The sequence below is a fragment of the Ochotona princeps genome, chromosome 32, assembly GCF_030435755.1.
Source record: "Ochotona princeps isolate mOchPri1 chromosome 32, mOchPri1.hap1, whole genome shotgun sequence".
Taxonomy (NCBI): Eukaryota; Metazoa; Chordata; class Mammalia; order Lagomorpha; family Ochotonidae; genus Ochotona; species Ochotona princeps.
In genome coordinates, this window is record NC_080863.1 from 3,575,033 (window position 1) to 3,599,696 (window position 24,664).

A 24,664-nucleotide genomic window follows, 5' to 3' on the forward strand; every position below is an offset into this window, starting at 1 on the left:
TGAGAGCTGATGTGTTTGTTTCCCTGTATTTAGAGCTTCCCAGGTTTCTTTGCTGTCTGTGGCTGGTTCATGCTTGGCTTTTCCAGAGAGTGTGTACGAAGATGCTTGGAAAAGTTCATGGGCAGTGTGTTACTGAAAAATTGTGGGAAAAGTTTTGTACCAAATTCCAGAACTTTGAAGTAGCTATATTCTTGTTTAGGAGTTGGCCAAACCTTTGCTACAAGAGGACCCAACGCTTTGTCTTTGTGTCACAGCACAGTTGTAACTCCGTCACAGCACGTGAGGAGCTGGAGGCGGAGTCCTAGGCTAGCACAATATGGACTGATTCTATACTTAATTTGGGCAGTTTGTGAAGGTTACAAGTACGTTTTCCTGTTACTACTAAATCAAACTGAAGGGTTACATAATTGCTGCACTAGTTAGAAAGTTTAAGGGAAACAGTTATAATTCTTACAGGCAGTTTTGGATGCAGTAGTATAAAGTTTATTTCCCGATCCGTCTACACTGCAGCTTGCTGTGTACGCTGCAGGTTACATTCCGTTGTAAGCAGGCCCCCCTCCCCCTTCAGGCACCACCCAGTTAATGTTCTGACTCGGGTCCTTAATGTCACACGTTTTACAGTGCACACAGTTCTGCGCATTGATCTGTAACCGAAATCCATCACCTTGTTCCAAAGGCACAAATTCATACACCCCTGTAAAATGAGATTAGAGAACCTGAGTTTAAAATTAGATTGCTTTTTGAAGGTTTAGAAGCTAAAGTTACCGTGTGCTATTGCTGTTTAAGTCAGACACATAAGGAAAGGAGCGGCAGTGTGTCTCTGAGTCTCAAAGGTATCTGTGCAGACCTCCAGAAAGTTCATGGGAAAGGGTTTATTTTGGTCCAAAAACTTGGGAAATCCAGGAAGTGGTTTCTTTTTTTGTTTGTTTTTTCTTTCTTTTTTTATAAAATGCATTTCCATTAGCTTTGAAGGCTCTGTGACTAAATGACACAGTCGAGTCCTCCCGGTCCCTCCCACACCATCACTCGCCTGCAGCAGCTTAAGTTCTTGTCTTTGGAGAATACTAAATTTTGTTATCTAACATGAGGTTACTTCCAAAAATTCATGGGTATCTTGCACGCAAAAAAGTTTTGAGATCCACAATGTACACATTTTCTGAACTATTCATTTGGAAGTCAGAATTAGAAGGAGAGAGAGATTTTTGATTTGCTGGTTCACGCTCCAAATGGCCAGAGCTTCCTTTGGGTCTCCCACATGGGTGGCAGGGCCCTAGGTACCTGGGCCCTCTGCTGCTGCTTCCTTAAGGCACATCAGCAGGGGGCTGGGTGGGCAGTGGGGCAGTCGGCACACTGGTGGGTGGCCCAGACTGCAGCTTCAGCTCCCAACACGCCACAGTGCTGGTCCCATGATCCATGTTTTCCACATTTTTAAATCGTAATTGTACTGTAACATTTGTAAGGTCCTGTTAGTGAAGGTTGTAATGAAGTCACAGGAGGCTAGAGTGGCAATCTTGCCAGTGCTTAGCATCAGCACCCCACATCCCAGTGTCATAATCCCGGCTTCCCTACTCCTGGTGCAATCTCTGTGCAAGCATCCCACAGTCCCTGCTGCATGTGTTGGCGACCCAAATGGAATTCCTGGCTCCTGGTTTCTGCCTGTGGTTGGGACCACGGGGCAGTGAAGCTGCAGATGGAATATCTGTCACCTTTCCTCTCAAACGCATCTTAAAAATCAATCAATCACAGGAATATTGATGGGAGATCCCCATCTCCATAACCTCGGGAGTCAGAGTAGGCAGAGAAGTCACCCAGGGAGGCTTGACAAAGAACTTCCCACAGGAGACTGTAGCAGTCACTGCCAGTTTCCTTTCCTAACAGAACAGTTACAACAAGTTTACCATGAACGTTCACCACGGACAGTTACGAGTGTGGGGAGTCCCTGCTGACCTGCGGGGCAGAAGCGCTGCTCGGGCCCGTCGTACACTGCCAGGTTTCTGCTCACGGGTATGCTGTCGTCCTGCAGGGTCAGATGTGCCGGTTGGTCATGGTCATGGTTAGTACCACTCAGCGCCACGGAAGACAGCAGGTCGAAGCTGATCTGCCCATCGGGCTTCGGGTACTCGATAGGTGCGCAGTCCTTGGCCGGCCTGAGCTTCTCCGAGTCAGAACCTTGAATAATTTCGAGGGAGCTATTAAATATAAGTTCCAGCTTAAGCATATTTTTACAAGAACTTGAACATGAATAGGCAGGAAGGTGGCGTCATTACGGCTTTAGCCCCTTTAAAAGTGTTGTTTCTAAACACTGAATTCAAATTTCTCTCATTAAACTGGAAACATTTAAAAAGTAACTCTAGTAATTAATGGATCCCATTAATATATTTTTAATGATCACAGAATTCATACAGATGTCTTGAGTTACCTTTATGTTTTAAAGTCCATGGCTCCATTCCTCTGAATATCCAGTAGAATATTCCAGTGTAAATCATGCCTCCATACACCCCCAGGATCCCATGGCAGGACGGTCTGATGTTCCGGACGGAGTAGAGCTCTTTCCACACCCAGGATTTCTTCAGATTTTCCTCATACTCAGTTACATGAAGTCCTTTTATTAAAAGTGACATGTTAAGTAGGAAATTGCCCCAAGGTACATAAAGTACTGACAAGGATTTTTATTACTAAAGTATCTGAAAAATCACGTTTGCCCTTTCAAAAAAAAAACCAAGCTACTCATTACACGCAAGGAATTCTGGGAAGTTCACCGAGAGTGATTGGCGTCACTGGACCCGTGCAGGGACACACGTCACTCTCCAGGTTACCCCAAAGCCTTGTGCAAGATGACCGCCGGCCGACTTCTGAAACGCAGGCCTGGTGTTTCTCATAATACATTTTTCCATAAACTTGAAAATGTCTGATGCGGAGTGCGCACAGCACTGCACTTGGTTTTTCATCTGGGCAATACGCAGAATCACTTTGGAAATTTAGTGAAACACAAAAGGAAGCTTAATTTTTACACTATCAATGAAAGTGGAAACTCATGTGTTATGGGTTGAAATATATTCCCACAAATCTGTTTTGAAACCCTAACCCTGGTACCTCAGAGTGACTTTGTAATAGAATGGCAGTGGACGTAATTAACATCCACCCAGAGCACAGAGGGTGCCCAGCCCAGTGTGACTGTGTCCTTCTCGGAGACAAGCAAGCCAGCCAGATGGAGACGGCCGAGCCTGGAGTTCACTGCAGGCCAGCAATGCGTGGGGCGATCTGAAGCTGGGAGAGGCAGCCTGAGATGGTCCTGCTAACACCTTGCCTCCAGTGTTCTATTCTGCAGAATTCAGGAAGCGTTCCGTCGTTCCGTCGCTTGGAGCGGCTCAGTTTGTGATACTTTGTTAGTATAGTCCTAGGAAATCGTAAGACCCAACACCTGGTGCCTGCGTTCATAGTGACAGGGAGCAGCCGGCACCGTGGGGGGAGGCCGTCTCCACCTGGCCACTGGCACCATGGCACCGTGGAGGGGCTGTCTTCACCTGGGGCACCAGCACCATGGCACCGTGGAGGGGCCGTCTTCACCTGGGCCACTGGCACCATGGGGGGAGGCCGTCTCCACCTGGCCACTGGCACCATGGAGGGGCTGTCTTCACCTGGGCCACTGGCACCATGCACCATGGAGGGGCTGTCTTCACCTGGGGCACCGGCTTGCAGCCCAGCTGCTCCGCTCTGAGATCCAGCTCCCCGCGTAAGGCCTGGCGAGGCAGGGGAGGACGGCTCAAGTGGCTGGGCCTCTGCACATGCATGGGCGACCCAGAAGCTCCCGGCTCAGCTCAGCTCAGCTCCGGCCGTTGCAGCCATCTGGGGAGTGACCCAGCAGACGGAGGGAGAAGTGGGTTCTTCTGCCTTCTGTGAACTCTGGTAATACTCTTTCCAGTTGCTGTCCCTTGTCTGGGTCGACTCCCTTTGCTGCAGGCTTCTGTCTTCAGTCTGGTCTCTTGTGACATGTCAGCTCTACGGTATCCGTGAAGCACTAGAAGTACTAGAAGTACTGGCTGGTGGGCCATCAAGGAAGGGCACTTGCCAGGGGAACTGGAAGTCACGCCACACTCTGATCTTGAGTATCTGCTCTGCACACACTGCACCCTCGCCTTCTGTAGGCCTTCCTGCAGGCTCACATGCTCAGCCCCACAGGGGTAGCTGAAGAAACAGCTCAGGTGCTTCTAAACAGACATTACATGGTGTATCACACTGCTTACTACATGGTTTAAGGAACAAGATTCGTTTATTAAGTGTCTACTGAGTTGCTGTTAAATGCTGGGTGTTTGGAGTCATAAAGAACCAAAAATCCCCTGCTTTCCAAGTTTTCATCACAGTGGTAGAAAAAGTTGATAGGGCCCAGTGTGAAGTTCAGTTGGGTCATCCATCGGCCAGGTGCAGGGATGCTGTGGGTGCCAATTGGAGCCCTGACTGCTGCACTTCCCATCTAGCTCCGTGTGTGTGGCCTGGGAAACCAACGGAAGATGGCCCAAAGCCCTGCGACCCTGCATCCATGTCGGACACTCCAAAGCAGCTTCTGCCCTTGGGATTAGGGATTAGCTCCAGCTGTTGGCGCACTGGGTGGTGACCCAGCAAATGGAAGATCTTTTTTATCTGTAAATCTACCTTTCCTTTATAAGTAAATAAATCTTAAAACAGAAAAGTATGTCTTAGATTCCTTTTTTCTTTTTTTATCTATTATTTTTAATTCATTAATTACATTGTATTATGTGACACAGTTTCATAGGTACTTGGGTTCTACCCACTAGATTCCTTTTTTCCACCAACTGAAGTATCCTCATGAAGAGGCCACTGCTACCGACGCCGAGTAGCAAAGATGAACTCAGGTGTGGGCGAACTTCCACTTCAGGACAGACGCTAGGAGTCTGGAGGAGCTTCATCTTGCCCCACCACAGCGGAGTCAATGCTGCGGAGAGGCTGGCCATGCTGCCTGGCACTCACTTATTCTCAGGTTAGGGGTAATTCAGTATTTGTGAGGTATCTTACCGTATGTGCAGTGTAAGTTTATACGTATGTGGTGTAAATGCAGTACTGTAAAATTGGAAACTGTCTAGGTGGGATGTCACCAGTACGATTCTATTTTTGACATAAATATGTCTAAATATAGAATAGCTTAATGTTTTCAAATATTTCAATAGGTATCCTTTAATATTATCTAGAGGTAATCCGATAATTTTCTTATGAATTCTTACCTATTGTCTTTGATTGGAGATTTTCAGTATTTAGTTGGTTAAAAATTGATTCAGCTGCCAAAATCCCACTTTTCATTGCCGTGTGGCTACCTTTGATCTTGGGGACGTTCATGAAACCAGGGCTACAACCAATTAGCAAACCACCAGGAAAGGTGAGTTTTGGTATAGACTGAGGAAGCAAAGAGTCGGAAATATTGTTTGTTAGCTCAAGTTAATTAAGTGCTTAAAATCCCAGCCATTTATTTAAGCCTGAGTGTGCTTTGCACAGCGATTTTCACACACAGGTTTGCAGCAGCCCTGTGTCACACAAGTCCTCTGGGTTATTTTTCCAACAATCAGATGATTAGTACTTTTTAAAAAAATATTTCTGTATTTGAAAACCAGAGACAAAAGCAGAGATCTTCCCTCTAGTAGCTCACTGCCCGGGCTGGGCCAGGCTGAAGGCAGGAGTCCGCCCGTGGAGGGCAGGGACCCGACCACACGACCTGCTCTCTTGGTGTGGTGTGCGTAGCAGGAAGCTGGGATCAAGCTGGGACAGCCCCCCGCCCCGCCGGGCACCGCAGCCGCTGCCCCAAGCCCCACGCAGACACAGCAGCGCTGCGGGTTACCTGCAGGCCGCCTTCATTGAGGGCTCTGGCTCCATAGGCGATCCTTCTGCCGCCCTCCAGCGTGGGCCTGATGCTGGGATGGTGTTTCCACCTCTGGAATTCTCTGAATGGACTCAGGTACGGATTTTGGTAGTCCAGACCAACCTTAAATATTTACATTTAAATTTGATAATGTAACTACGCATGTAAAATTATCGAAGACACAGAAATAGGAAGTTCAATTGCTGAGTGAGTTCTCTGTACTCCCTGGCACTTACAAAACGTCTGAAATTCTGCCCGACTGTAGAAAAGTAAAGACCACTCTCTTCAATATCACACTTGGTTTTTTTTGTCAGAACTTTTTTTTTTAAGATTTATTTATTTTTATTGGAAAGGCAGATATACAGAGAGAAGGAGAGACAAAGAGGAAGATCTTCCATCCGTTGATTCATTCCCCAAGCGGCTGCAATGGCCAGAGCTATGCCAATCTGAAGCCAGGAGCCCGGAGCCTCGTCCAGGTCTCCCACATGGGTGCAGGATCCCAAGGCTTTGGGCCGTCCTCAACTGCTTTCCCAGGCCACAAGCAGGGAGCTGGATGTGAAGGATCCAGGATTAGAACCGGTGCCCATATGGGATTCCGGCTGTGTGCAGGGTGAGAATTTTAGCCACTAGGCTACTGCACTGGGCCCTCTTTTCTAAACTCTTAAACTGAGCAGACAGACACAGCTCCACTCACTGCTTGGCTCCCAGATGCCCACAATGCCCACTGCTGAAGCCAGGAGTTAATCCAGGTCTCCAAGGGCAGCAGGAACCAACTGAGTCGTCAGCGCTGCTTCCCAGCCTGAGCAGAAGTGTAGGTGGGAACCGAACCTTAGAGAGACTGGGTGCCGACATAGGCCAGCTGCTCCCCGCTGGGCCTTGGCATTTCAAATTAAGCCAGACTGTGAGCGATCTGTGTGAGTCAACATGTTAAATATTTTGTGTTTGGAGATACACAGTGATGCGAATGTAATGATACAGAATGTTTTATGAAGGGTCAACAAGATACATGTGTTTAAAATAGGCAAAACTTGAAAAAATTTATATTAAACCCTTGTGCTCTGGAAATCAAATGAACAAATACATGTAGATGCCTGTTTTTAGAAAGAGTTGTAATTTTTTTAATTTACCCATATTAAATATATCTCCAGTTGTTCTGAAGCAAAAATGAGGAAAAAGCATGCAAATTGCACTTAGAAGAAAACAGGACAAGAAACGCAGAAAGCCGCTTTTTATCCGTTACTACCAAAATACTGACGTTTACAGCACACCGTTCCCTTCGGTGAGCTCACGTGACTGGTTTCTAACTGCCCCGAGGTGAGAGGCTCAGCACCCTGTCACAATACACCAATGGTGAATCCATTTAATTATGTCATGTACAAGTTAGATAAACTCATGACAGCAAATGCTCAAGCTCCCCACAAAGGCAGGGTTCTCTCCTCTGGTACTGTCTGAGAGGCAGCCTGCTGTGCGGACACAGCTGGCCCCAGAGAGGAGTAACTGTGAACTTGGCTCTGAGCAGCAGCACGCCACGGGCCATGGCCTCTACGTGGGCGCGGCTGCGCCGCTGTCACGGGTGTGTAGAAAGATGGTTCCCCTGCTTGGATGTCAGTTTTCTCGTTAGTAAAACACAGCATTTCATAGTCCCCACATTTAAAATCTGCTCTGTAACTTGGAGGCTACTGTTACTCCCGCAGGCTCTTCCTCCATGGGGTTTAACTTACCACAAGGCCGAGAGCCACGAGGGGCTCACCTTCATTCAAATGGTAGAGGAAAGAGCCGCCGTAGGTGTGTCGGTCCAAGGGCCACCCAACCGTGTGATCCACTCTCCCAGGCTTCCAGTTCTTCTCATCAATAATCCATAACTGAAAACAAAACAAGTCATCAGTCCCACAGCACTAACTACAAGCAAAAACTGCAACATGAAGACACAAAATATTATTTCATTTATTGAATAAAATTATATAATGTTAAATAAATCTGAATAAAGAAAACAGATTCTCAAATTATGAAGACTCTCATGTGCTTCCGGGAAACACAGCCGGGAGGATGGGAGCCATCTGTGGAGTGCTGCGCTGTTCCTTGGCTTCGGCTGGTGGGGCTACGCTGCTGTGCGCACTGTGCACAATCCCATATGGACACCAGTTCATGTCCTGGCTGCTCCACTTCCCATTCAGCTCCCTGTTTAAGGGCAGGAAACCAGTGGAGGACGGCCCAAAGTCTTGGGACCCTGTTAGCCATGTAGGAGACCCAGAAGAGGCTCCTGGCTTCGGATCAGCTCAATTCCAAGCACTGTGGCCATTTGGGGAGTGACGGCAGACCAAACATCTTTCTGTCTCTCCTTCTCTTCATAAGTCTGCCTTTCAAATAAAAAACAAAAATCTTTATATTAAAAAAACTTACTTCATAACAAGTTATTTTTCAGTAAAAATCAGTATTATGTATAATTCGATTTTCCATGCAATCTATGGAGACAAATAGCCATTATTCACTATTAACTTAGTTATAATTTGAACTATAAAATTTTTTTTTAAGCATAGGGGTCATAAAGAACATTTGACAATATACTAAGCCTAGAATTTGGGAAAGCGGAAGAAGCAATGGGTGAACTGAGAAAATACGTAAACACCGGATCATATTTTAGGTTGCAGCTGTATATGTTTTATAAATTACTTCTCGTTACAATTTTGAAACAGCACTTTTCTACACATGCTGAGGGCCGGTGCTAGGAAGGTTGAGGCATTACAGTGAAATCAAAGACCAAGATTCAGGTATTTTCAATTTTAAGACTCACTTGAAGCAGTACTTGATGAAACAATTCCAAAATATAGAAATAATTTACGCAATAATGGAATGTGGTACTATTTTCTGTCCCTTGAAAAAGTACCTCCAGAATATTAGTCATACTGAACATTTCAAGTCAATAAAAAATGTAACTGTAAAATTAAGTCAACTTTATAAACTATACAGAGAAGTTCAAATGAGTTTCTGTTCAATTTTTCAAAATTAAAATTGCAGAAATACGCCAGATACCTCCTTCAGTCCGATGCCATAGGTCTGGGGTTGACAGTTGGCCCTCAAATCAAACTTCTTATAAAGCTGCTTGGCTAGATGTCCATGGCAACCTTCCGCGAACACTGTGACTCTGGCGTGCAGCTCCAGCCCTCGCTCAAATGTCGCCTGGAAAGCAGAGACATTTGTTACATGGCAACAGCTGACCGTTCCAAATACTCCTCCTGCTCAGTTCTCACCTGTAGAAGAGACAGTGCAAACAGAAAATGAAGAGTAGAATTACAAATAGGACACTTTAAATTCTAGAAAAATTTTGAAAAATCAAGATCATCCTAAAAAAATTCCCCACAAACAGACTATAAAGGCCATTTCCCCCACTGTTCCCAATTTTCCAGTCTCTGCGTCGGAAGTGAAAAGCGATGTTCGGTCTTCTTGTGAATCACGCCAGGAGACGGCCATGAAAACAAAGTGCTTCGAACCTTTTAACACTGCTCGGCTACTTGCTTCTCCCATTCAAGTTTACTGTCTTCCCTGCTGTTGAACATACAGTATGTTAAGACTGGAACTGCCCCCTGTATGAGGAAATTGCAATGACAAGTCTTTATTTTCTTCTGCTATGTATTTGGTGTTTGTATGCCACATGATAGTTATTTAGTACAATTACTTACAAAAATGGCAGAAGTGGGCGAGCACTGTGGCATAGCACGAGCCCAGCTGCTCCACCCGCACCCAGCTCCCGGCTAACAGACTGGGAGAAGCAGAGGAGATGGTCCAAGGGTGGGGGGTCCCTGCCGCCCCCATGGGAGACCCCGATGGAGCTCCTGGCTCATGGCTCAACAGGGCCATGGCGGCCACCTGGAGGGCGGACCAGCACAGGGAAGCTCTCTCCATTCTGCCCTCCAATTCTTTCAAATAAATCAATCTTCAAAAAGTTACACAATAATAATTGAATCCTTCTTGGTTTTATTCATCTGTTTTCAGATATTAGTATTTTTTCAAGATTATTTATTTTTATCTGAGAAGCAGATTTTGCAGAGAGAAGAGAGAGCGGTCATATACCAGTTCACTCAAATGACTATCACAGCTGCAGCTGAGCTGAGCTGGTCTGGAGCCAGGAGCCAGGAGCTTCTTCTGGGTCTCCTACATGGGTGCAGGGTCCCCAGGCTTTGGGCCATCCTCTACTGCTTTCCCAGGCCACAAGCAGGGAGCTGGATGGGAAGCAGAGCTGCCGGGACATGAACTTGTCCCATACTGTATGCTGGCACCACAGAGTGACAGCTTTACACTACTACATCACAATTCCAGCCCCTATATTTAATGTATTTTTAAAAAATTTATTATATTTTTTTACTTGAAAGGCAGATGTAAAGAGGAGAGATGGAGACAAAGAGTGGAAGACCTCTCATTCTCCAAATGGCTGCAATGGCCAGAGCTGAGCCATCGGAAGGCAGTAGCCAGGAGCCTCTTTCAGGTCTCCCACGCGGGTGCAGGGGCCTCAGAACCTGGGCCATCCTCTGCTGCTTTCCCAGGTAATAGGGAGCTGGACTGCAGGTGAAGCAGCCAGGAACCCGGGGCCTACACAGATAGGATGCTGGCGCCGTGGGTGGAGGTTAGCTTGCTAAGGCAATGTGCTGGCCTCTAGGCTATGTACATAGAAATATTTACACAAATAATGGGTTCCGACTGACTTTTTTTTTTTTTTTAAGATTTATATGAAAAGCACAGAGAGAGAGAGAGAGAGAGAGAGAGATTGATTTTCCATCTTCCCCAAAGGGCTGAGCCAAGCCAAAAACAGGAATCAGGAGTGTCACTCAGGCCCCCTACTTGTGTGGCAAGGGCCCAGCGCCCCCACTGGCCCAGAGGAGCTGCCTGCCATGTCCCCTGTGTGCATCTGGACACGCTGTCTACTCCACAGGCATCAGCAACTGAGGCAGCCCAGTCCCGACACACGGTCTCCCAGGTTGGACCACACATTCCGTGACTTACAAAGAAATTATTCTTAAACATGTTGTATCTACTTGCCTAAACCATTTTGAACTCAAAGCTGCTTCTATAAAGAAAAATTCCATGATAACCTTTACATAGTAAAACACATTAATTAATGTGCAGTTTGCATTGAGCCCTAGATTAGGGAATTCTTTCAGTTGTCAGTTTACTAAGTGGCACACAGCAATGGAAAGCTTACCTTTGGTGCGCCATCCTTTTGTATTCCCACATCATTAGTGGCAATTCCTTTCACGCTACCATCTTCATGATAAAGGACCTAGAAGTGGTGAAAACACATTTAGTAGCACCTTAGGATAATAATGACCTTTAAATGCAACAGTGAACAAAATTAGGTTTCTAAGTAAAATGCTCTCTAGATTATAGAAACACAAGTTTTAGAATATTCAGGCCAAAAAGAGGCATATCTTTAGGATATTTTCTGGAGTATAAAATGATACAGCTCAGATATGAAAACACTGTTAAATCTCGAGAGAAAAGGTAGCTGGAAGCCAGTAAAGGAACTTGTACGTTTACACAAGCAAATCGTGCTTGAGGAATCCGTAGTCACATGGAGAAGGAGTGGGGTAGAGAAACAGTGTCAGGATCATGCAGTATGATCCCCAGCGCCCCCCAAGCCGAGAGAGCCAAAGCAGAGCGGCTGAAGACAGAATGCTGACTGGCGTTCACTTGGGGCAAGGAAGGGCAAGGGTGCTAAGTATAATTCTGACAGTGACCGGGGGCAGTGCCCCTCTGAGAGGGACCGATGGCAGTGCTCTCTAACCCTTGTCTGTCTGCTGGTTCCTCTCAGGAGGGAAGTGCTCTTTGGAGAGGCGAGGCTGGCACTCAGGCAGAATGGCAGAAGCTGCCGTCTGCAGTGCCACCATCCCATATGGGTGCTGGTTCAAATCCTGGCTACTCCACTTTCCATCTGCCTCCTTGCTAACGTGAGTGGAAAAGTAGCGGAAGGTGGCCCGGGGAGGGGCCTTGGCACCCACGTGGCAGACCCTGGAGAAGCTCCTGGCCCTTGGCTCTGGCCAGCCCAGCCCAGCCTTTGATGCCTTCTGGGGAATGGACAGTGGGTGGAAAGCCTCTCCCAGCTGCTCTATCCTCCCTGTAACTCGTCTTTCAAATAAATAAATCTTTAAAGAAAGAGGGGGGGAAAAAAGGACAGGTTATTAGACAATAGAATCAGGGGAGCAGAAAGGTGAAGCAAAGCTTAACTACAATGGACCCAAAGAGCTGAAGTCCAGCTCAGAGGAACAGGACAGGCCACACCGGCAGCCATGCCAGAGTACTTGCACTCAGTAATCAGTTCTCTCCCCAGTTCCAGCTTCCTGCCAAGGCAGACCGGGGCAGCAGCAACACGGCTGCTCAGGTGTTAGGGTTCCTGGCCTCAGGAATTTTCAGAGGGAACAGGTGGACAGGGACTCTGTCCCTCAAGTTAAGGAAAGTCCCGCAAAACTGGTAACAGATCAATCTGTACAGTGATCAACACAAACAGGGAAAGAGAAGACACCCAAGATGTGATGCTCCGAAGGGGAACTGTCCACTCTGCGATCGGCCTCCCGGGACTTGGACAGTGAAGCCAGCCAAGAAGGTGGGCAGGCCCACGCCTGGGCCACACAACCCATGGATCTGCTGGGCTTGAAAAGCAGAAATTTGTAGCAGTGAGCACAGCAAAAGGACACAGGTCTTTTATTTGACTTACATCACGTAAAGGTACCAAAAAATTTTTTAAAATTTAAATACATTTGCATTTTTACTGGTTCCATAAACAAGAGTTGGGTCCCAGACTCCAACTCAAGCTTGGCATCTCCTCAGCCACCTTCCAATTGTCAGTCCTTGCTGTTTCTGAGCGACACGGGCATCTTTTTTAAAAGCTAAATGTCTCCGTGCCAGGTCGGCATCCCAGGGACGCCTGTTTTGAAGCAGTTCCTTTCTTCTCAGTACAACTTTATGAAGAGGCTAAGAAGAAATGCCAATAAGAGTGCTGGAGGAATTAAATAACAAGATGGCAGAAAGAAATCAGGATATTAAACCTACGAACCAAACAAACGCTGAGTAACGCCGGGAAAGATAGCCCGCAGCGCGGTGAGAACTGGGAAGTTCCCCTTGGAGGCGGACATGCGCCTTTCTGGACGGCACAGAATGGATGACTCAGATCCACAGGAGCAGATTACTAACAGCCCTGTGGCGTCTACCTGGAACTGGAAAACCACCTGGTAGGGATTCATTGGGTGGGATTTAAGCCCTCGATCGATCAGATGTAAATCTTCTGACCTGAAGAGTCGAACATTCTATGGTGTTCTAAAAATATGCATTAATGGTTTATTTCCAAAAGAGACTGCTTCCTCCAAGTATCAAAACCAAGGCAGAACCTGGGGCAAGTTGTGGTGCAGTAGGACAAACTACTGTTCCTTGCAATGCTGGGGGGAGGCCTGAGCCCTGGCACCTGTGCGTGCATCCCAGGAGGTGGCAGGCGATTGCTCCGGGGCTTGTGCGTTGGGACACCTGCATAGTTAAGGGCAGCTTGCTTCACGGCCCGGCCCAAACACAGCTGTCGCATCTGGGAAGTGAGGCAGCGGCTAGAGGATCGATTGCTTTCTCTGCTCTCACCTACCTTCAAGTAGGTAAAAACTAGCACACATTAAGCCCAGCAAAGTAAACCAATACACACCTCGGCAGCGGCGTACCCAGGGTACACCTCGACCCCCAGGGCTTCTGCCTGCTCCCCCATCCAGCTCACCAAGTGTCCCAGGCGCACAATGTAATTGCCATGATTATTCATTGGAAGACCTGCAAATACAAGCTTAATTTGTAAATCTCAGTTTTTATTGCAAAGACATCTCAATGCCACAAATATTTGACTACAAATTCCAATCAGTGTGTATTTCTGCATAAATATGCATGGTATCTTGGTTATCGTTTTAACTTACCATTTCTAATTTTCACTAGAGCTCTGAATACATAGAAAAACAACCCTGCAGCACTGAGTGAAAAACTCCTACTGGGCTCCCAGACCATCCCAGTCCTTCCAGACTGGAGGGCCTACGGTGAATTCAAGGTTTGCTTCTCCACAACCTAGCTGCCTCTTTGCCTGACTCTTTCCAATCCCTGGGCCTCGGTTTTCTCATCTGTCAAAGGGACACATTTCTCCGCATGCGGTGTAGCTCATTCCAGCTGTGGAATTCCGTGGCTCTGGGAAGACGTGTCTTAATGTACCTGGAAGAATCGGCACAGGAATTCTAGATTTCTCTGTTAAAATCCCGAATCTGTCTTCGGTCACAGGCGTGTTCAGCGGCGCCTAGGAGGAACAGGCAAAGTTTCAGAAGGACTCTACCTCTAGTTTAAAGAAGCCTGGGATACTAGAAAGGAAAGCATAAAGGAAATTTTAGAATCCAATTTATTCTACATGGAAAAATACAAATGGCTTCCTTAAAAATTTTTTTTTAAAATCTTAATCATATTCACAGACACACAGGAATATTTCATCCCAGGGACTAGAACAGCTTTTCATTACATCTTACGTGAGAAAAAACAGATACGGGAAGATTTTAACCAAGAAAACTTCTGTAACAGCAAAAACCAACCCGGGATGCTGGACAGCCCTCTCACAGGCTTTTCTTTATTATCCTACTCAAAAGATTATTGTTTTTTCCCCATGCCTTTTTTGTTAAATGATTTATTTATGTTTATTGGAAAGGCAGGTTTTACAGAAAGAGGAAGAGACAAAGAGCTTCCATCTGCTGGTCACTGCCCAAATGGCCACAATGGCCAGAGCTGGGCTGATCTAAAGTTAGGAGCCAGACAGGGGCTTCTTCCGGGTCTCCCACGCGGGTGCAGGGTCCCAAGGCTTTGGGCCGTCCTCTGCTGCTTTCCCAGGCCACAGGCAGGGAGCTGGATGGGAAGTGAGGTGAGCAGCCAGGACATGAACCAGTGCCCATATGAAATCGGATGCTTGCAAGGTGAGGATTTAGCCATTCTGCTATCTCACCAGGCCCTATTTTTCCTTATTCTTTTCCTAAAAGTTCCTTTATCTTCCATGTATGTTAGGCTTTCACAGTAGTCCTAATTGTATATCTATTTTTATGAATATATCTAAACAGATAATATCGAATGTAAAAATACACACACACACCCCTTTTCATTTCCCACTTCCTTACAAGAGCTGCTTAAATCACGAAGCACTACGCTGGCCTGATTTCAAGCCTCTGCAGTCGGAACTTGCCTCACGGCATGTCTGTATGTCAGCTCCCTCCTACCAACCAATCAGAAACCTCTGCTCGGCCAGGACTCAGATGTGAGCACTACTTCTTATGCCTTACTTGATTTTCTCTTTGCAAATAAAACTACCTGGGTCTGGCATGATAGCCTAGTGGCTAAATCCTCATCTTGCAAATGCTGGGATCCCAAATGGGCCCAGGTTTGTGTCCTGGCTGTTCCACTTCCCATCCAGCTCCCTGCTTGTGGCCTGGGAGGATGCCCAAAGCCTTGGGACCCTGCACCCACATGAGAGACCCAAAAGAAGCTCCTGGCTTTGGATCGGCTCGGCTGCGGCCACTGTGGCCATTTGGGGAGTGAACCAGAACATAGAACAGCTTTCTCTCTCTCTCTCTCCTTCTCTCTGTAAATCCACCTTTCCAATAAAATAATTCTTTTAAATATGACATGCAGAGGGGCTCTCTACAAACATGGGTTATATCTTAAATTATAACTACCTAATGATTCCATATTTTATGTACTTCCTAAGTTAAGAATATATATACATATGAGAGTACCTGAAAAGGTTCTACAGTGACTAGGTGTGGTGCAGTGGGTTAGATGCCACTGGCATACCCATGTCCCACAGCGGCATGCAGGCTCCAGTCCTCGGCACTCCACTTTCCCCCCCCTTTTTTGTTTATTTATTTATTATCATTATTTTATTGGAGAGAGAGAAGGGGAGACAAAGAATTTTCATAAGTTGGTTCATTCCTCAAATGGCCACAAGTCGGAGCCGAGCTGAGCTGACCAAAGCCAGGAGCTTCTTTGGGGTCTCCCATGTGGGTGCAGAGTTCCAAGGACCTGGACCATCATCCCTGCCCATAAGCAGAGAGTCAGATCAGAAGCAGAGCAGCTGGTGCTCGCACTGGTACCATACGGAATCATGGCACAGCAGGCAGAGGATTAGCGTGCAACTCCCTGGCATATTCCTGCTGCTCCACTTCCTGCCAATGCAGCCTGAGCTGGAATTGATGACGGATCACGTTTCTGAGCCCCTGCCACCCACATGGCAGACCTGTGCTCCTTCTCTCCTGGCTTCAGCCTGGCCCAGCCCCAGCAGCTTAGGGCATTTGGGGGAACAAGCAGATAAGAGGTATCTGTCAACCACGAAATCCACCAAAAACTTGTGCTATGAAAAAACTCCATATGGATTTCAAAATCTTTTTGCATTAAAATTATTTTTTTAAAATGTGTTTACTTGAAAGGCAGAGTTGGAAACAGAAAGAGAGATCTTTGATCTGCTGTTTCATCCCCCAAATGGCTGCAACAGCCAAGACGGAGCCAGTCTGAAGCCTGAGCCTCCTCCAGGTCTCCCACACAGGCGCAGAGTGCCAAGGTGGTGGGGGCCCCCACAGGTGGAGGGGCCCCAGACCCTCGGGCCATCTTCTGCTGCTTTCCCAGGCCAAGGGCAGGGAGCTGCAGCAGAACTGGCACGGCTGAGACATGAATCGGTGCCTATTCGGGATGCCAGCGTCGCAGGCACTGGTTTAACTGGCTATACTGCAATGCCAGACCCTCCAACGAACTTCTCTTAACCCCATTTTTCAACAAACATTTTGATGCACTCCTGTACATAAACTTTTCTGGTAAGACAGTGACATGAGCTCTTCATGATCTCCAATAATGAGAACACGCGAACATCAGACTGCACAGAGCATCTTTTCGTACCCCTTTCTCCTTCCAGTCCGGGAAGAGTTCTTCAAACGCCCCTGGGTCGAGGCAAGCCCCCGAGAGAGTGTGAGCGCCTATCTGGGCAGCTTTCTCCACGAGACACACGCGGATCTCCTTGCCCTGCGCCGCGGCCAGCTGCTTGAGGCGCACAGCGGCCGAGAGCCCCGCAGGGCCTGCCCCCACGATGACCACATCCGCCTCCTCGGCGAAGCGCTCCATGCTCACCCCTGCGAGGGAAGAACAGGTGACAGACAGGTGGACGCTCTGAGAGGCACACGGCTGACAGCCGCCTGCGAGATCAAGCTGAGCAGTCCCTAAACTCGGAAGCAGCGCTTAGAGAAATTCCCCTCTGTGTTGGTGCCAATAGTTACACTCAGTGGGTCACGGCTGCATCAGTTTAACGTTCTCCTGCAGTAAACGTATTATTTCAGCCTCTTTAAACAAGCATTTGAGATTTATTACTTAGCAAATAGTTGTTGTCTAAATAATAAGTATTATACCTTGTAAGGCCATAAAATATTAGTAGTAGAGGTTTTTAAGTTATCACAAAGTTTAACTATTCTCCATAAGGTGATACAGAGTATCTAACTGAGTCACGGCGACTTCCCCAGCAGGGCTGCGTTACCTTCCCAGCGCTTGTCCTGCTCGCGGGGATGGACCGTGTAGTGGGTGGTGAGTCGCGGCGCGGCCGAAGTGGACGCCCATCTCGCGGTGCAAGGCAGACAACTTCTCTTAATTTTTAAGGCATGAAGGCACAGGGATGCTGCATACAAATTATGGAATCATCACCTCAGATGTTTTCAACAGCAGACTGAAAACACTATATAACTGTTCTTAATGAATGATAAAAAAGTGCAACTGGAATTATTGTTTTCCCATAAAACAATATTTTCAAATCTTAAATATCTTTTTTTCAGCCTAAGCTTAAAAAAAAAAAAGGTTTACTTATTTGGAAGGGAGACAGAGAGTGAGCCTCCATCTGTTCCCCAATTGGCGATGAAGGTGGGACTGAGGGCAAGCTGGAGCCAGGACTTCCCAGGGTCCCCAGCAGGTGGCAGAGGCCAGCTCCCCGGCTCCCCGGCTCCCCGGCGCCCCAGGCCCCGGCTGCCTCCCCAGGCGCATCAGCAGGACCGGAACTGAAAGCAGAGCCACTGGGACTCACACTGGACTCTGGCACAGGTTCTGGCATCAGAGGCAGGGGGCTTAACCCACTGCCCCCCAACTCCAACCCTACATCTTAAATGAGTAGGAGGGAGAGTAAGCCTTCAGGGCTACACTACCCACAGGAGCGTGGGGTGTGACGAGGACGTGCGTGCAAGTCAAGGGGAACAGTCATGAAACCGCACGGGGGCAGCTCGGAGTCATGGGGACAAGTCGTCTGCTGTCAGAACCCCGGACCAGAAACTGCGGCCCAGATGGCCAGCTGGAGGGGAGGCTGCTGCACACCCACGGGTGCGTTCTTTGACTCGGGAGTGTGGTAGGATTTCCTGACTGGCTTCTGATGGGCATGACCAGAGAAAAGCATCAACTTCCCAGCAGAGAAGTGAGGTACCACTTCAGCCAAGCGGTCCTGTTTACCATTAGTAGCAATGGCACACTGCTACCATGGATCCCTGGCAGGATGCAATGAGAAGGGCTCTCATCGCTGGCTCACAGTCACAACATCCAGTCACAAGGAAGCAAACTCACACAGACAGACCTTCTGCCAACGGCCTGACAAGTGTGCACTAAGTATTAAAGTCACAAGAAACAAAGAACTGCCATACTCAAGCAGACCCAGGAGATATGAAAACCACCTGCTTCCACAGGGGCCAGTAGCAGAGAAAGGGCATTTGAGGTGTATAGTTTAGTTAATAGAATTTCATCAATGTTAAATTTCTTAATTTAGATAATTACAGCACAGGACATATGGGAAATTCTATATAATATCTTTGCAACACAAATGTAAGCCTAAAATTATCCCAAAAAGTTAGAAAAAGTTATAGTGGTAATACTACAGAGGAAATCAGTGGGTGGAGGAGCTTGGAGGGGACAGGAAATCCCAGAGCCTGTGGAACTGTATCATAAAACAATAATAAAGAAATTTAAAAAGTTCTAGTGATATAAAAGTTAACTCTAGAAGAGTTAGCAAAGACCTAAATAAGAGCTAAAACTATGAAACGCTCAGGGAAATAAAATAGGCATAAATCTTTATAACCTTGAGTTATGCAACAGTTTCTATGACATGACAACCAAAAATACAAACAAAAGAAAAAGTAGTTAAACCTGATTTCACATAAATTAAAGCCTTGGGTGTTTCAAAATATGCTATCAAGAAAATGAAGAGATAATCCATGGGACAGGAGAAAATATTTTCAAATCACGTATCTGATAAGGAATTTATATACAGACTACACATAATCCTTTCATCTAATAATATAATGAAATATAGTTGATAAACCTTATAAAAGACAATTAAAGAACAGACAACAGAGCGTCCACACATTTCTCTAGACAACATACAAACAGCCGAGAGGCCCGGAAAACACGATCTGATTAGCCACAGGAAATGTCACGCCTTGAGCTACTGGACATAGCAAGCGCACAGACAATGCTAGGTGCTGGCGGGGACTAGCAGAGCCATGGGCGCACTGCTGGCAGGGAGGCGAAGCTGCAGCCCCTCTGGCAGCCAGCGTGGTCGTCCCGCTGATGGTTAGGCAGGTTCAGATGTGGCGCTCAGACAAACAGAAGCACCAGGCCACACACAACGTTCTGCCTGCGCAGCTGAACTGTCGCACCAGTCAAGATGCACAAGAGCTCGAGTTCCGTCACGGCACGGACAGTGGTACGGCCATACGACAGAATGCTAGTCAGTGACAGAAAGCAAATTCAGTACTGTCAGATGCCACCCTGTATCCGAACCTTGAAAGGAACACGGCTAGAGGCAAGAAACCCACCACAGAACAGCAGCAGCAGCAGCAACAAAAGCAGAGTTTGTTTATATAGTGCTTGGATTTACAGCAAGTGTTCCCTCCTGAGCCATGGGCCCTGAAGTTTACAGTCAGATTCTGTAAGGAGGGATTCGGCAGCACACTTACACAGTCCATTGCTGCCTGCTGACTGAGCAGGTGCCTTCCTGGTTATAACATCAACTGTCAGCCAGGAATCTGCGAACACTTCGAGCTGATATCTACTATAGAGGCCAGTTCTAACTCTTACGCTCTTTGACTAAATGAATAAATATGCAATTTGTATGCAAATGAATAAATTCCTAAAAATGAGCTGTAACAGGAAAAATCGACAGAGTTTCAAACAGATCTGGATTACACATAATACACATTTTCATGAACAAATGGAACAGTTACAATTTTTCCGTTTCAATACTACATGTTATTCTTGGTGATTTTCTACAACACGTCAGGGGTAGCCACGAGCCCAATCTGCATCAAGTACCCAGAAGTTCAGGTGATATCCAACTCAAAATCCTTTTAAACATTCTGTCAAGGTCTGAGACTGTAATTAAAACTTAACTCTGAAGTTACGGACCCGCCACTGTGCTCAAAGAGAATCACCTTGTAGCCCTGCGAGAGAGGACATGTTTTAATCAAAATCAGGTGGCATCATCCTTATTTTTGAACATATAACTGCACAGTATTTTTTGAGTTTTCTTTTCCCCAATTGCTATTACTTTTTGAAGGTTTATTTATTTTCTATTGGAAGTCAGATTCATAGAGCGAAGGAGAGACAAAGATCTTCTATCTGCTGGTTCACTCCCCAAGTGGCTGCAATGGCTGAAGCTGAGCTGATCCAAAGCCAGGAGTCAGGAGCCAGAAACCTCCTCCAGGTCTCCCATGTGGGTGCAGGCTCCTAAGGCTTTGCGCTGTCCTTAACTGCCTTCCCAGGCCACAAGCAGGGAGCTGGATGGGGAGTAGAGCAGCCAGGACAAGATATGGGATCCATATGGGATCCCTGTGTGTGCAAGGTGAGGACTTTAACCACTAGGCTACCGTGCTGGGCCCAGAGAGCAGATTATTCTTTATAATAAAAACATAAAAAATCACAACCTTTCCTCCCTTTCTGAGAACAAATCCACTCTGTCATTTTAGAGAGCTGATCATTTAGGTGCCGTGGCTGCACTGTGTTAGAGGGGAGGGCGCAAAGTCCACGGAAGTCCTAACATCACCGGACCAGTTACAGCAGCAGCACGCTGGTGCACGTAGTTCTAGAACAGCCGAGAATCAGCATGCAGAGAAGACACAAACAGCGCTTTTCACAAGATCCGGTTAGCACACGACCTCATCCAAGCAGGCTGGTGCAGCCAGTCACTGAGTACCTAAACCTTCCACAAAAGCGCGAAAGCGCACCTCCCATGAGGCTTTAAACAAAGTTCTAACTTCACAAACAGCAGCCAAATCTAACAAAAGTCTACCTTCGTGGCCTTTACAGAAATACACGCTCGAATCTGCAACACGCAGGTTTATGGACTGCGTAACCAAAACGCACCATTAAAAACACGAAGCCAACTATGACAGAATCCACGCCCTCTCGGAACCTTTGCCTGAACTACACTTTTTTTTTTTAATTGAAAAGACTGTAACCAGCTGCATCAAGAAGCTCTTAAAGTACTCTAACCAACTCGCAGCCCGCACCTGTCAGCCATGTCCCAGGATTAGGCAACCTCTCCATAACATTCCTGGTTCCAGACAGAAGCTGCTGGCGATTTGAGGCAGCATAGGAACGTGGATATCACGACGTGGACGAATAACTACACAGATGGAAAGGGGTGAAAACTAAAACGCACAGGGAAACCCAGACCACCCACGCCCTGGGGCCAGCGGAGGGCCAAGTGTTGACAAGTCGCCTCTGTCCGTGACCTTTGGCCCAGATGTGAGGCTCTTCCAACTGGGGGGACCTCGGGGGGGCTGGACGCCAGGGCCCGGCAGCAGGTGCACAGAGGGCACGGCCGGGGTGTGGGCAGGGGGCAGCGGGCAGTGGCCGCAGCTGCAGCCCCGTCCGCATCGCCCTCCCCGGGGCGCCCCTCTCACCCGGGCAGGAGAGCCTGGCCAGCGGCGCCAACATGTTCCAAGCGGCCCCTGACACTCCCGGGGTCCTGCGGGTCGGCTCGCCGGGAGTGCGGCACCCCTAATCCGCGAGGGGTGTCATCGCCTGCCAGAGGCACCCGACTCCTCTCTGCCCAAGCTGGCTTCTCGAAGCCTCAGCCGACCGCCCTTGCTTCGCGGGCGTTCACGCCTCTTTCTCGCTCTGCGCCGGCGCCACACGTGACGCGTAGAGGCCAGCAGAGGCTTCCGGGTCATGTAATGAAGAAAAAAAAAAAAAAGAACAAGGACTCCAAGTCCCAGCGCGTCTCGCGGCTTCAGGCTGCAGACCGGGGCCTGCACTTCCTTCTCGAAATCCCCGAACGCAGCGCGTGCGCGGTGACGCAAAGCGGGAGGCGGAGCGGCGCGCGCGGCCTGCTGGGAGTTGTAGTCTGCTGCTCCCTCACCCCGCAGCGGTCTCCCAGCTGGCGGGCAGGTCAGGAGACGAGGCGGGACTTGGGGCGGGAGGCTAGGAGGCGGCGCCGTTGGGTTTTGGGCGCGAGCGGTTGAAAGACGCTGGGCTGTCGGTTGGGCAGCTCCCCGCAGCCCTCCGACCATGGCCGACCCTGACGGGTCGCGGGCTGCCTCGCCGCCGCCTCCGCCGCCTTCTCCGCCGTCGCCCTCGGACGCCTCCTCAGCCTCCGCCCCGGGCTTCCCGGCGGGCTGGGGCTGGCGAGCCTGCAGCGGGAGCCGCGCCGGGGACCCGCTCGAGAGAGTGGAGCTGCAGATCGGAGACGTGAGTGAGGCGGGGGGCAGGGGACCCCGGTGCTGCACGCTCCGGGGGACCCGGGAGCCCCTCTTCTCCCCTGCAGCCCGTCAGAGCTTATTGGGATCACCCTGCGATCTCTTGGAGCCCCGCTGGCCGCCTGCCTCGTGGGCTGGCTGGTCACGCTGCCCGTGCAGCTGGCTCCGCGCAGGACCCCGGTTTTGCAAGGTGCAGCCTGGAATTGCTTGCTTGAAAGGGTTTAGCGCAGAACTTGGACCTCTGGCTGCTACAAGGCGTGACATATCCTGCACGTTTTCTGCGACACCCTGAGCATCCCCACAAAACTAGCACCCACCTGTGCCACCCCTAGCGCACGCCCCAGCAGATGGGAGGAGGTGGGCGCGGATTCGCGAGCGGGTCAGGGGGAATGGGCGCTGTAGGGTGTACCCTTTGTGGGGGCAGCCGTGGGCATGGGACCCGGAAAATGGACTCAGCTCCACACAAACTCGGTGGCTGTTTTTAATAAGGGACTAATGTGCTGATCCAACTTTTTTTTTTATATATATAGAGTGGGATTGGTTTTATTTAGAAACCGTGGTAGTTTATGCCTTAGATGAAGGAAACGTTTAAGAGGATGAGTTTAGCATCAAGAATTGTTTTGGCGTGTGTGTGTGTGTGTGTGTGTGTGTGTGATCTTATTGATGAAATCACAGCTCACAGGGTTCGCAGTGCCTCTCTTAACTCTGAGATGTTCCTGAAGAAGTTGTTCAGATATGCCTGGCACTGGGGGGCCAGAAGTCCGATCACCTTATTGAATCGAGGGAATCTCCTCCTGAGGGTCTTCCATGAAAATCAAAGTATCTGCTTGGTTGTGGTTTTTCTTATGTTTCTTCCCCAATGGGTCTTGACATTTGCTCACAGTGTACTTAAAAGTCAGTATTTCTTTAGGTTCCCTGGAAAGAGTTGATGGTCTAGTTTGAAACAGTATTACCTTTATTTTATACAGGCTTATTTATTTATTGGAGTAAGCAGAGCCACGTGGGAAAAAAAAAAAAAAAGGAAGGAATGGACTTGCAATCCCCGGCTCACTGCTCGGCTAGCCATGAAGGCCACGGCCAGGAGCCCGGCCCTCCTGGGTGTCCCATGGGGTGCCAGGGCCCTAATATCTGACATCTCCCACTGCTTTCCCAGGGACATTTGTGGGAAACTGGGTGAATGGCTGGGGCTCCCAAGACCCAGATGGGATGCGGGCATTGCAAGCTGTTGCTCCGTTGCAGTACCAGCCCATGACACTGTGGTACCTTTAAAGGAAGAAACTTGGGTCCTGGATTCATTTTTAAATTATTTTGTATAAAATGAGATGAGATTTAATAATAATAAGAAGAAAGTTGCTTAACTTTTTTCTGTTCTTTTCAGGCAGCATTTTCGCTGGCCAGGCTTCTGGAGGCCACGTGTGCAGTGTCGGCTCAGGTAGAAGAGCTTGCCTTCAAGTGCACAGAAAACGCACGATTCCTCAAAACGTGGCGAGACCTCTTGAAAGAAGGCTACGATTCTCTGAAACCGGACAACTGAGGCGTCACACCTCGTGGTTGGGACGATGACCAAACACCTGTGCTCCTCCTGTCGGCAGCGTGAAGATTGTAGGAGTCCTAGTTTGACTTAAAGGAAAACATTTTCTTTTTGATGGAGATGTGTATTTTGATGATAGCTTTAAAAAAATACCTGATTTTTCTGTGATGCTTCTTAAACGTCGTTAGAAACTGAAAGCCTGCAGATGCTGTATGGTTAGTAGTTCTTGTATTTGTTATCTTTCTGGTTTATTGCTCTCTCGAAAGTGCCTTATCCGACGGGTGGCTTTGTGCTGTTACCGTTAGGGCATTGCAGGTTATTTATGTAATATTTCAAAAGCGTTACTTGGCTGCCAGCGCATCAAACCCCAGCACTGTGGTTGCCTCGGTGTTACTGGATCTGAGGGACAATGTTCTGTTTCATCTCTCCTGTATCTCACATTGCTTTGTTGTGGTCTGTGACATGAGCTCACCGGTTGGCTGATTTTCTGCTTTAAATAGCTTCCAGACATCTGCACAG

General features: G+C 48.1%; 2 protein-coding genes across 2 annotated transcripts; one reads left to right on the plus strand and one right to left on the minus strand.

Moving 5' to 3' along the window:
* Positions 1 to 467: 467 nt before the first annotated feature.
* On the minus strand, positions 468 to 22,037 carry ETFDH (electron transfer flavoprotein dehydrogenase). The gene is made up of 13 exons (XM_004591411.3): positions 21,820 to 22,037; positions 17,421 to 17,558; positions 16,793 to 17,022; positions 14,084 to 14,165; positions 13,539 to 13,657; positions 11,061 to 11,138; positions 8,897 to 9,043; positions 7,588 to 7,728; positions 5,846 to 5,989; positions 5,238 to 5,406; positions 2,420 to 2,602; positions 1,948 to 2,169; positions 468 to 694 (listed from the first exon to the last, which is right to left on the minus strand). The coding sequence occupies exons 1-13, from the start codon at positions 21,851 to 21,853 to the stop codon at positions 531 to 533; spliced, it is 1,851 nt and encodes a 616-aa protein (XP_004591468.2). The 5' UTR covers positions 21,854 to 22,037; the 3' UTR covers positions 468 to 530.
* A 270-nt stretch (positions 22,038 to 22,307) lies between these two features.
* On the plus strand, positions 22,308 to 24,176 carry C32H4orf46 (chromosome 32 C4orf46 homolog). Its single transcript, XM_004591410.2, has 2 exons — positions 22,308 to 22,606; positions 23,993 to 24,176. Exons 1-2 carry the CDS (start codon positions 22,427 to 22,429, stop codon positions 24,146 to 24,148), a joined length of 336 nt encoding a protein of 111 aa, XP_004591467.2. The 5' UTR covers positions 22,308 to 22,426; the 3' UTR covers positions 24,149 to 24,176.
* The last annotated feature ends 488 nt before the right edge of the window (positions 24,177 to 24,664 follow it).